The following is a 13,180-nucleotide window of genomic DNA, read 5'->3' on the forward strand; positions in this document are numbered from 1 at the left end:
GCCTTGTAATACCAGGTTACTATAGTCGTCTGCATCGAGACAGTTTTGTGTTTTGAACTAAGAAAAAACTGTCCATGGTTTGCAGAACCCAGCCAAGAAAACAGCACACTCAAAAGCTTGTTTGGCGGGAGAGACAGGGTTGGGACGCTGGAGATCTCCAAGCTTTTGAGCTCTCACTTCCCGAAGAACTAGCAAGCAGTCCATGGAGCCAGTGATGGCGCTTTGGTAAAAGACTTTATTGTGGATGGCCTCTTTTGTGGTTCATGTTAAGTTCCAAGTCCCACTAGGTGGTTAAGCAGAAAACCCGTGTGGTGGCATCAAGACATTCATATTGCGTTCTTTAGGGATATACTTATTTATGTTTTTTTCTTGCATTTCATGTTACTTTGTCTAATTGGTGCGGCAAATTAAGATTTTGGTTGCGCCTCCTGATCTAGTACAATTGTGAGCGATGCGTGATGCGACTGCAAGAGCGTCTTGATTGAGATGTTTGGTGTGAAAAAAGAAAAAAAAAACAGACCTTGTTTTATCAGAGGCAGGTTTCGATCCTGCGACCTGTGGGTTATGGGCCCACCACGCTTCCGCTGCGCCACTCTGATTTTTGTGTTAGAATTGCAGATAGAATTTATATGCAGAAATACATTTGTTGTATGGACGTGCTGTTTGAGCTGCATTGTCCACGTTGTGTGCCACTGCCAGCCATAGTTACAGCAACCGGAGTGTATGCATATGTTTCTCGTGCATAGAACCTGGACAGCTGAACCTAGCAGCCTACTCGTGTCCTGTTTAGCATGTCATGTCATAGTCGTGACTCCTGATCGTGAGACAACGGGAACGCCAGGAAGGCAGCTTCTTTGTCATCCGTGTAGATTGGCTCCCATACCTGAAGAATTACAGTTCGGGCCGCGTCGATATTTAGATGTTAACCAGGAGGATTACACATGTACAACTAATTGTATAAGAACACTATGGACTATGGAGGGTGTCTCACAGGCGGTACGTAGAGGTGGTGGCAGGGCTGGTCACACCCACCCAACTCCAATGACGAATTGTGAACCTCGAGCATCGCAGAAGCCACGTCCAGACACTACGCACGATTTGTGAACCTCCTATGCTGGACACCGGAGATTGGGGATCATGTAATTAAGCGTGAATCTCTCTTCGGCGGTGACCTCACCTTCTCTCGCTCGGCGCTCGGCTGATGGTGGTGCTTGCCTCCTCGGCGTTGGCACAAGATGGATTAGGGGTGGGGGGTCGCGAGCCTCCTAGAAATACCCAAGGACGTGTCACGTGTCCTCGAGTCCGGGCATGGAGGGATTTGGCCGACAGAAAACACAGGGGTCATTGGTGTCCAAGACGGCCCAAGATAGACGGAGATCCTGATACAGCAGCCCCACTTGCCTGTGACACAGGCGAACGCTCGGGCGTACACACAAGAGCTGAGGTTTGAGGGGGCCACCTGTCAGTGGCGATGCCCGTGAGTGCGTGCGGCAGGAGGGACTGGTCGATGGGGCTCACTTGACAGTGACTAGAGGAAAAAAAAGAAAAAGAAGAGAAGGAGGTGGGTCGTGCGGGTGAGGGATAAGAGCAACTCCAATAGTTATGTAAATTTTAGCTCTCTAAATCACAGATTTAAGAAGTTGCTAAATGACTTTTGGAGTAAAAAAATATGAGTTCTTCAATAGTTCTCTAAATATAGGTTGTAATTTTGTTTTGTATTTATCCACATAAAAAATAAGTCACAAAAACTATATAATGCAGCCAACATTTTTGTTTAGGGAGTTGTTAAATGGTTGCCAAATGTAGAGAGAAAATGAGGTTAGATGACAAGTTGTTAAATTTAGAAAGTTCATTTAGAGAACTGTTGGAGAATAGTTTTCATATTAACTACTTAAATTATTGATTTAGCAAGTCTTTTAGAGAACTACCGGAGTTGCTCTAAGAGGGGAGATGGGCTGTCGTGAAGGTAAAAGGGAGGCTTTCTTCTCTTCTTTTTTCTTTTCATTTTTTCCTTTCTATTTTATGTTTTATTTTAATTTCCAAATTCAAATTTAAGGATGAGTTTAGATTTAAAATTTAGATGCACAAGCAAAATAAAAACTCTAGCATGCATGCAATATATTTTTATATTTTTATCCATTTATTTAGGTACAATGCTCCAGATATGCAACACACATATTATTCATCTTAAGGAAAATGTTGTTTCAATGTGTAGTCAAATTAAAAGTTTATCCAAAATTTAATACTTATTACTTATTCGCTTTAGGGGAAAGTACCCCAAACCAAAATGCCCCATTTGATGTCGAGAATGTGAATGAGATGGGTGGTAACAATGACTTAGATACTAGTGATGGGGTTTAAGAGCTTTCTCCTGCAATTGTTGTCACACCTGGTTTTAGAAGCCAAACCGAATGCGAATCATGTATGTGTCAGGATCAGAATTCACGTACACAACGATTACATAAATGAACATCATTGCACAACGCTTGAATAATAACATAAAGATATATTAACTTATAACATCATGATGTCAAAGACATTCACATAGTCATCAACTTTATATGTAATTAAAGTGTTAAAGCAAAATATAGTAAAGATAAGCCTCACAGGCAGTTGACTGGGCGTTGCCACTAATTCAGATCTAAAACTCATCATAGTCCTGAAACTCCTGGATGTCCTCCGTGTTACGTTCGTCTCCTGAGCAGTGGCTGGAGTGTGGACAACCCAGAGTTTTGTGTTAAAGTAAGGGTGAGTACAAATCAACGTATTCATCAAATGACTCGTTTGGTTGAAGTGGACTAGCTTTATGTGGAGTTAGGCTGATAGCAGGTTCCTTTTACTTTGCCAGGTTTTAATCACTAATAAAAGTCAAGTTTTATCATAAATCCCAAGTTATTATCCCAAATGGTACCTCCTCATAGAGGTAATACCAGAAATCATATATTAGAGTCATCATCATTAAGCCATCATCATGAATGTATCTAGAGTATCTCCAATCAAAGGAGATATCAAGGCTGCTCTTAACCGCAAGCATGACTGATATATTAGTTTCCAACCCTCTGTAGAGGTCGCACACTTTACCCATGAGTTGTGATCCTTTTGCCTAGAGTCGGTCAAACACTCAAACACTTTCAAGGTGAGTCGGCAAGGTTTCACTATGTAGCCTTTACAAAGACTCACTAGAGGAATAGCCACCTATTAGGATTCTCTAAGTTTTGATAAAAACAGTCTCGACAAAAACATGACGAAAGAACCTCGGCACCCAGTCTCGACAAAGCAAGAAAGATGCATCATACCCTATTGATGCCACCACATCGAAGCAACTACACCTCTAACTCCTCTAATTAATTAGCTAAGTACATCCCATACCACCCTCATGGCTGCACTGTTTTCCTGGGTGGCCATCCAACGAACCGATCCTTGTGGAGAAGTTCTTGGGAAACAACCCAAGCCTCCTTAAGTGTCACAAGCTCATAATCATATCCAGAAATAAAACAACATATCATAAAGTAGTCTCATCATGTAGAGCGTTAGCATAAAGCTAACCACAACCAGATTAACTCAAAAGGTATTCACGAACAAGACAAATGGAAACTAGTCAATCCTTATGTTTCAATTATATATACGGGAAACAAATTATCATGTGAATATGACATAAATGGGTCAGAGGACACTTGCCTTCACCAAACAACTCTTGATCATGGTCTTCTCCTACAATTCTCTCGGACTCTGTGAACTGACTGTTGTCTATACGAGTGCAAACACACATTCAATATTCTTGAAACGGAAGGAAACAATACACCATACAATAAAACATATAATTCAATATACAACACGACATCGAACTCACATTTACGATCGTGTGAGAGAAGAGAAGGGAATCCCGATGGACGAAGCTGCGGTTGAGGGCTATCATGTTCATGCTAACCGAATGTTAACTATAATGTTTAATTCGACCTAGTCATATTAACAATTATTTATCATATGCATAAATAAAATTATTACTTAGTCCTGATTAATTTATTACTCGAATATTCGTCGGTTAAATAATTAATTTGCTTAGCATTAGCGATTTTAGGCAAAGTAAATTAGCGATGCGCAGCAAAGCGCGCGACGCACCGGCGACCAGGATAAGCCAATAGCGGTGGCTGCCGCGACGGAGGGGAGGGCACTGCAGCGGCATGGGCATTGCTCGGCTCGCCGGAGCAAGATGGCGATGGACACACAAACAGCAGGGGCAGGGACATAGGCGCGCAGGCTGCTCGACCGACTGGGCCACGCACGAGTGGGGCTGCTGATGCGCCAATGAGCGTGTGTAGGGGGCTCACTAGTATACAGAAACTATATAGTGACGGTTTCCAACCTATTTATAGTGGCATTTTTCAGAACTGTCAGTGCTATGGGCCAGTACAAATAATTTTTACAGGCAGGTAACTGAGAACCGCCAGTGAAAATCGATTTGCATTCGCAGTCGAGCTAATAAAACCGCTAGTGAATTTTTCCAGGAAACATAAAATTTGTTTAGAAATAGCAGAAAATTATTTTAATTAGGGAGGACTCGCTCGCCCATCTCTGTCGCAAGTCGCGGCATTTTTCGTGTGCTTCACGACGACTGGGAATCAAACTCATGACCTCACCCTCTCAGGAAATCTCCTCTACCACTCTGCCTATGACGTGCCTTGTGTTAAATTACAGTTTTGTTACCCACATATTATAACTAACTGAGTGTAAATTGACTATTTGAGGTCACTCAAACAAAAAAGTTCCTTGGCTTCGCAAAGCCTAAATATACACGCTGAGTTTGACTATAGCATTCGGAGTCAGCTGATGAAGATAAATTTCAAACTTTTTCAAAACTTCGCTAATCATTTCGTACAAAGGGAACCGAAGCCCGGCACAGAAGAAGCTCTTGAAAACTATTACTTCATCATTCTTCGATTCCGGGACTATTTCGTCGCCTGCGAACCTTATCAACTCATCATCATTGTTTACAAAATAGTCGAGTTTCTTCATTAAAACCAGGTCTTCTAGCCACAATAGATTTTCTAAATTCAATATGGCTAGGCTTGCTCGGACTCAAAATGCCATCATCCTCTTCATCATGACTATCAGCTTCGGCATCAACAGTCTTAGCTTCGACATCAACGATACCCTTCTCTGGCACAGACTCCTCTCCCTCCTGAATAACCATTCTAGAATCCCTCATAATCTTCGAGATCGGAGCTGTCTCAGTTGCTTCGATTTCTCCACCCTCACCTGTCACCGTAGCAGTAGACCTAATCCTAGTCATTTGAGTTCCTAAGACGAATCTAGCTAACAGTTGTTTCAACACTTGGGCCGAAGAACAGTTAACAGACGAACAGAGCACAGACACCTTCGGGCTCCTGTAAAAATTTTGAGCAGCACAACGGTGTAGTTGCAAGGAATGCTGTAATAACTTGTTACCAATCAATCTGTTTATATAGTCATGCAGGTGAAGAAGGCGAACCGCCGCACCGGTTACACTGACTAATCGATGGACTGATACATGCGGTAACTATTTTATTCATTTTTTAATAACAAGCTCAGAGAATGTGTTTTTCGGACCTTCGACATTCAAAAGCCTTCATGTGTTTCGTGGATCAAGCTTGTTATGAAAAAACAATATAGCACCACGAAGGGTCTACTATTGGGGGCCTCTTTCTCTGCCGAAGGTTCTCAGAATGAAGGAACCCGTTTTTTATTCATCTTAATAGATACTTCGAAAGACTAAATGCCGAAGAAATGGCAGATACACAAGGGATACAATAGAGATTCGACAAGAATCAGAGCTTCGGCTTAAAGTGATCCCGAAGGTCATACAAGAAACCAAATCAACAGTGAAAAGACCCATTTATCCTTGGTATGTGTATTAGGACAGTGTATAGGCATTAGGGTCATAATTGTACTTTTGATTGGGCTACGTCTCATGCCTATAAATAGATGAACAGTACTCCCATAGCATTCATGCTTTTTTAATTGAAAGTCATTCTTGCATTCTCTCCTTCGAGCAAGCTGAAGGTATTAATGTAATATAATGTTTGCAATGTATCATTAGCATGTAATCCAGATGAAATGAATATACCAAATGAAATGAATACTAATATAATATTACATTGTAATATTATCTTTATGATAGATGAAGACTCGTTCTTCATCACCTTCGTCCGCGAATCATTATCTCTAAAAGGAAGATAATGATTCGAAGAACGAAGGTCCTTAATATTTAATATATGTGTTGTCGTGTTTTTTTATTCGCAGCAATTGAGAACAAGTAACCAACACCAACATAGCGTGCGAGGTACTACCATGTCAGGGTCAATGGTGGCTTGTGGCATCTACACTACTATGACGTGATGCAACAGTATGATAAGCTATGTAATGTCAGTGGCCTAGGTCACGACGTCAACCTAAGAGCTTATTTGGAATTAAGGGAATTGCGGGGTGGGGGGTGTTAAAATTTAGGCCCCTCAACCCCCTTGCCCCCAAAGAGTCCATAACGGTCCAAACGCGATTTTAGGGCTCGTTTGTTTCCCCTACTAAATTTTAGTAACTGTCACATCAGATGTTTGGATAATAGTTAGAAATATTAAATATAGTTCAATTATAAAACTACTTGCATAGATAAGGATTAAACAACAAGATGAATCTATTAAGACTAATTAGTCCATGATTCGTTCATGTGATGCTACAATAAATATTTGTTAATAGGACATCGGAGGAAGTACTTGTATTTGACATTCAAACATTATATGTGCTAAACTTTAGTGCCTGCAACTCCTACCGGCCAACATAAAATGTGAAAAAACCCTGAGACCAAAAAATCGGTCGGAATTACCATTCTCTTTTTCGCCCATGGTGTACGCTTCTAGAAGAAAACAGTAGAAGCATTGTTTTGGTGCAGCTGACATAAGCAACAGAGAATCCAGTCCAATCTCAAAAAAGAAAAGAAAAAGGTGAATGAAAAGATATGAAAGGACGATAGCAGCTGTTGAGAAAGGCTTTTCTCGTGACTGACAGATCTAAAGCTTACTACTATTATATAGCGCGGAACAACTGAAAAGGTGACGCGAATGGCATGAAGAGATAGATAGATTATTACTGCACTGCACGCGTGAACCCCACCGACATGGTTTACCGGTGCCTCTGCAGTCTGCACGGTCTCAGTCGCCGTGTCGGTGGTTGGCTTCGCATCGCCGCGACTAGCACGTAGCAGCAAGCAGACGACAGCACGTCCCAATTTCTCTTGTTTCTTGAAACTGACCAGCTGTCGCGCTTGCGCGAGTGCGTTCGACGGCGCCAATGTATTATTGATTTATTGTACACCGCGCAGCAACAGCGAGAAAGAAAGGAAAGCTCGCACACCGGGACCGATCAACCGGACGGACGGCGGCCAGTCTCTGCTGCTCCTGCCTCCTGCTATCGGACTGTCGGACTGTTGGACTCGCTGTACCGCCTCGTGCGGCAACGACGTGGTCTATGTCTATTCGTGCCCGCTGCTCGCGCCGTCGCCGTGGCCGTCGTGGCCCGTGCCCCTCGTCCGCTTCCTCGTCTCGCACGCCGCCGGAGCGGGCTCCTCGAAGTCCTCCATCCTGAACGCCGGTCGCCACGGCGGGTCCGCGCTCAGGCGCAGCCGCTTCTCCCTCGCAGAGTCCAGTACGGCGTCGTCGCCGGTGTCGCCGCCGCCTCCGCGCACGGACGAGGAGGCCGCCACGTCGTGCGGCGGCAGGCCCCTCCTCATTGCCCGGATGTTGGCCAGCAGCGCGTAGAACATCTCCACCTGCGCGTCGTCGTTGCGGTTGCCCCCCTCCTCCTCCTCCGGCTCGGCGCCGCCCGCAGCGCGGCGGCTCTCGTCCACTGGCGCCACGGGCTGCTGGCGGCCGTCATCGACCTTCTCGCCAGCGCCGGCCGCGGCGGATGACGCTGGCTGCTGCGTGGCATCGGGGGCTGGCGCGGGCCGTGCAGCCTTATTTCCGCCGCGTGGTTTGCTGCCGTCGCCGTCCATGGGAATTCAGGAGGACGGCCACTACTCGCGTAGCTAGGTTGGCTGATCCAGCAGCAATGCCGTGCGCGTGCGTTGGGTGGCTTCCTGCTGCTGCTGCTGCTGGTGGTGGTAGCTAGCTAGCTGCAGAGAGAAAGGATCGGTGGTTCATTTATATATAATAAGGATCGGAGGGCGATGTGATTCCAATCAGCAGAGAAAGGGAAGAAGAAGAAGAAGAGAAGACCATCAGTACCCGAATCGTATTGGCCTATTCTTGGTTGATCCATCACTCACTCACAATCACAATGGTGCGCGCTAATTCAGATTCAGGTAGTAGTATACTATACGATACAGTAAAACTGAACCAGAGGTTAGCAGCATCCATGCATGGGGGCCGGCTCATGGAGAGAAACTACTCCTCCCATAGCGGCGTGGAGCGTGTGGCGGTGGCGTTCGGCCGTCGGGACCGTTCCGTCAGCGACATCCAGAAGGATGATGCAAGCGCCAACGACAAAAAAAAAAAAAATTAACTACTCCACCGGGGAGTAGTGTGTGGAACACAAGAGGAGGATATGATATGATATGATATACGTATGATGCTGATGCCGTCTCGTCGTCGTCTCCTCTACCGTTTCCCCTTTGTCCAGACGTGCTGACGGCACGATTGTGACGTCACATAGGAAGGGCCCAGATGACGTACGGGGCGGGGAGGGGATTCCTTCCGGCCGGCGTGGTGTTGGCCTTGGCCCTTGGCATTGCCTAGTATTGGCGTGCAAAGGCAAAAGCCGTACAACAAACGTGCGATGCGACTTGTAGGAATAAACTCATCTTCCCTCTGTATTCGTTAACTTTACACCGACATAGCTAAAGCTTTAACTTTACATCCAATAAACTCATCTTCCCTCTGTATTTTTTTCCTTTCCTTTTTGCTTGCTGAACAATTGGTTTAATTTGGGGGCCCAAACTCTGAAGTCCGCCTTCATTTTGTACTCATGCTTTCTTAGAGAATCAATTCGAGTCGTCTGTGTTCCCTTCTTCGACCATGTGTTAATTATCTGTGGTCGGAGCAACCAAAAAAAAAATCATTGTACTCAAATCATATCATTCGGTGGGTCCTTGTTGTACTGCTCTGCTTGTTGTTTGTTGTGAAACTCAAAAATGTGCTGCTGGCCAGATTGGTTGTTAAGCAGGGCCGGGCCAGCATAATTCAAGGCCCTGTACCGATTTTTTCTTTTTTTTTCTTTGTTAAGAATATAAGGTATAAATTAATCTCATTTATTAACCGTGATTGAATTATTAATGTGGGAAATGGTTTAATAACGGTAACGACTGATCTTAACGTTTGGATGTTATGCCAGCATATGCTAGCTGCACTTCGCCATATAGCTAAAGTGAGTTATATAACATATTGATACTCGGTTGTTACGACAAACACTATGTTTTATTCTTATCGAGCTGACTTAACTAGACCTTCTAATCATTACTAGAATTTGTATTGATTAAACTATCACTAACTATTATTTTAGGGGTTAACTATTATTTTAGAGGCCCTTAGAGGGAGGGGGCTCTGTTCTTGTGCACAGGTGGCACATGCCCCCGCCCGGGCCTGTTGTTAAGGCATTAAACATTGCAAGGATTATATTGGTTTTTTTTTGTTGATGTTGTTAGCGTTGGGACTCACAGAAGTGAAAGAGGTATGTGACGAGTGAGAAGGAGAAATATAATATGAGGTGAGATGTACGACTTTCAAGTGAACCACGCTTGCACCACATCAACTAAAAATCACCTTTTTTAGATTTATGAGCCTCGCTATTGAAGCTTTTTTTTTTGCAGGCCGGATCCATTTGAGCCGAGTGAACCACTTAATTTTATTGTTTCAGTGCACTTTATGCCTTATTTATTGTAGCTATAAAGGTTCATCAATGATCATCTACTAACTCCGTTTTCGAATATTTATCGCCCGCAAGTTCATTTTTAAACTAAAACGCGACAAATAAAAAAGAACAGATGGAATATTAGTTAGTAGGCCCTTATTTGGGTTTTATTCTAGGTCCTCTCCTAGTTTCGAGAGTACTTATATGGGAGGCGAGGTGTGTTTTGTGTGTGTGTTTTTGAGCTTATGAACTAAGCCCGGACTTGACAATAGTCAAAGCACAAGATATAACTTTTTTATAAATAATATTAAGAATCTCCTTTCTTATTTTCAATCATGTGTGTGGAGGGGGGCGGCATTGATCTAACAGCCTGTTTGGATCCATGGTGCTCAAATTTAGCTCTACACTGTCACTTTTAGTTGAATGTTAACACTTGGAAATATAAACATCAGCGTTAACAGTGAAATGCTAAAGTTTAGCACCGTACTAAAGTTTAGCGCATAGAATCTAAACGCACTAAGACATCATAGCAGGCATAAAAGAATATTTTGGTATATGCTCAATCTAAGAGCAACTCCAAAAGGATGTTAAAAATTTTACCCCAAAAATTAATTATTAAGAGCATGCTAAAAAATATTAAGAGTGAATTATGATGGGTACTCCAACAGTTTCTTTAAATGTGACATGTGGCGCAATCTGTACAGTCGTCGAGATGCTGTGGATGATTCGATGCGTTGAGGAATGGATTGGGGAGGGATGGAACACACCAAAATATGAGGGAGAGGAGGCTATGGATGCGGGACGCTAATTTTTTTGGGGAAGAATGAGGGAGCTGTTGGAGTAAGAAAAACCACTATTCTTGACTAATATCTGTTTTGGGGTTAGTTTACACGTTCTTTTGGAGTTGCTCTAATTGGAATAAAGCTTTTGCTGCATCTGCACGCCTGCAACTGCATGCACTTGCACTAGCAACAGGCCGGTACAAATGATGCGCTCACCTGTCACATGTGGAGGTGCAGCAAAAGCGCACAAGCAACTGCAGCAAAAAGGTGAAAAAAGAGCGAGGACATAAGAGGGAATTAAAGTGAATAAATAAAAATATTATAAAATCAACAGAATCCGGTATAGATTAAAGCTAAACGAATAGACCGTAAGCATATCATCGTTGGGTAGTGGCAGCTCACCCAGGAGGAGGTCTAGAACTTAATTAGACTTTATTCGCTATAGCTCTAGTTTAAGAACAAGATAAATTCGAGGAGCTAAGTGTTTCTAGCTTTATTACTAACATAGAGCTATAGTTACATTTGTGTAATTTTCTTTCGAGCGGTAGATAACAAAGAAATAGTGTACCAAAAAGCTATCGCGTAATTAATTTTTGCGTGTATTCTCTTCACTCGTAAATAAACCAATTCCCAAAGTAGTCTTAAACTGACCAGTTTAACGTTTGGCAATAATTTTACAGAAAAAATATAAATATTTAACACGTCAAATATAATAAATAAAAATATAGTTTATGGTGCGTCTAATTATACAAATTTAGTGCTATAGATTTTAGCTTCTTTTTTCTTCAAATCCGGTTAAACTTAAAGGACTTAGACTTAACGAAGTCTACTATAGGAAGTGAGTAAACTCCAGATACGAGACGGAGGTCTTCGTGCTACAGGCTACAGCTACGCTTTAGAATACAACGACGATGATACGCATTTACGTCAGTGATCAGTAAGCGAATCAGAGTTTAAAAAAATATAGCTATAGACATATTTACTGAAGAGAATATCAGCATGAGAATCGTCCAACTCCATGCATACATACATCACCGCGTTATCATTCCCCCGCGTTCTATTTTGTCTTCCCCGCACGTGGCCGTACGTCGTCGGCCTTGGCTACGGCTGCTCTCGCCCTGGCCGCAGCCAGTGGCGGTCCTAACATTTTAGGGGGCCATGACAATGTTTCAAATAGAGACCCTTCAAATTATTTTTAATATATAAATGTTACTAATTAAACACTGAAAATACATCTAAAAATATTTATATCAAATAATAAGTAAATAAAAGGATATATATTATAGTATCACCTTGAAATTTTTTTTAACATGTTTAGATATTCATTATTTTGCCGATGGACAATTGAATCATGTGATTAAAATTGGGCCCTATAAATTCGGGGGCCCGGGGCGACCGCCCCTCTGCCCCACCCTCATGGCCACCACTGGCCGCAGCGGGCCGCCTCGCAACGCCGCCACCGGCGCCCTGGTTCATCACAGCGCACCGCGCGTCGGCTGCGCGTGCCTGGTTCACCTCCTTCTCGAAGTCCTCCAAGGCTCCAACCGGAACGCCGGCTCATAGATGGCCAATAAGGACGAGCCCCACGAGGCGTAAGCACGAGTCCCACGAGGCGACATGAAGTCCGCTGTTTAGCCTCGATCCGAGCCCGACACAGCCCGGTTGTATGCGGGCCTAGGTCGGCCCTACATGAATAAACGGTCTAGGCTTGGACCGAAAACTAGACACGGTGGGCTAGCTCGGCACGACCTGTTTAACTCTAAGCCCGTTAAACTTGTTTTTTTGCACTAAACCGTGTTTACGGGCTCGCTTTGTCCGTTTTTTCCGTGTAAACGGGCCGGCCAGGTCCGTTGCGGGTCAGACTCGGATAGGAAAACGACCCTGCGGGCTTAGATGATCCGGCCCAGTTTTCTAACTGTGCCTGGCGAGCCGGGCCTAAAACGGGCCGGGCTTCACCGGGCTCGGGTCGGGCCGGGCTGGGCGGCCCGTTTGGCCATCTCTACGCCGGCCTCCACAGCGCCTCCGCATCCCACGCCCGCTTCCTGCCCCATCCGAAAGCTGGTACGGTCCCAGCGCTGTGCAAGCCCCTCAGGGCCGGATGTTGGAGAGGAGCGCGTAGAACCTCTCCACCTGCTCGTCGTTTACTCGTCTTGGTCATCCTCACCGCAGCTCTGAATCGTCGCAGAGCCATCGGCGGCGCTGCCAACTAGGGGTGTAATCGGATCGGATACGGACGGATATCAATGAAATCATATTTGTTTTCATATTTTTAGTCGGATTCGGATTCGAATACGAATACAAATACGGATGTTCTCGAATACAAATACGGATAGTCGTGGATCGATGCAGAGCTAATCGGACATGGATAGCGTCGGTAACGAATATTTTTGTCGGATATCGTGTAAGACACCATTCCACACATATCATAGTTGTAATCATTTAGCCTCTACTTTAGTCCAAACATTTTTTATGATTATATGTGCACACATGCTACACCTCTATAAAAATCCATGAATTTCTTA

General features: G+C 44.0%; 1 protein-coding gene and 1 non-coding gene across 2 annotated transcripts; both read right to left on the reverse strand.

The window, feature by feature from the left end:
* Positions 1 to 527: 527 nt before the first annotated feature.
* Positions 528 to 599, reverse strand: TRNAM-CAU (transfer RNA methionine (anticodon CAU)). The gene has a single exon. It is a non-coding gene; the product is annotated as a tRNA-Met (tRNA).
* A 6,390-nt stretch (positions 600 to 6,989) lies between these two features.
* Positions 6,990 to 8,528, reverse strand: LOC103630209 (uncharacterized). The gene is made up of 2 exons (XM_008651284.4): positions 8,256 to 8,528; positions 6,990 to 8,143 (listed from the first exon to the last, which is right to left on the reverse strand). The coding sequence occupies exon 2, from the start codon at positions 8,021 to 8,023 to the stop codon at positions 7,502 to 7,504; it is 522 nt and encodes a 173-aa protein (XP_008649506.1). The 5' UTR covers positions 8,024 to 8,143; positions 8,256 to 8,528; the 3' UTR covers positions 6,990 to 7,501.
* Positions 8,529 to 13,180: the final 4,652 nt, after the last annotated feature.

The sequence above is a fragment of the Zea mays genome, chromosome 6, assembly GCF_902167145.1.
Source record: "Zea mays cultivar B73 chromosome 6, Zm-B73-REFERENCE-NAM-5.0, whole genome shotgun sequence".
NCBI lineage: Eukaryota > Viridiplantae > Streptophyta > Magnoliopsida > Poales > Poaceae > Zea > Zea mays.

What these genes read in the sequence shown, in the direction of transcription:
- LOC103630209 (XM_008651284.4), bottom strand. Translation starts at nt 8,023, where the DNA reads ATGGACGGCGACGGCAGCAAACCACGCGGCGGAAATAAGGCTGCACGG.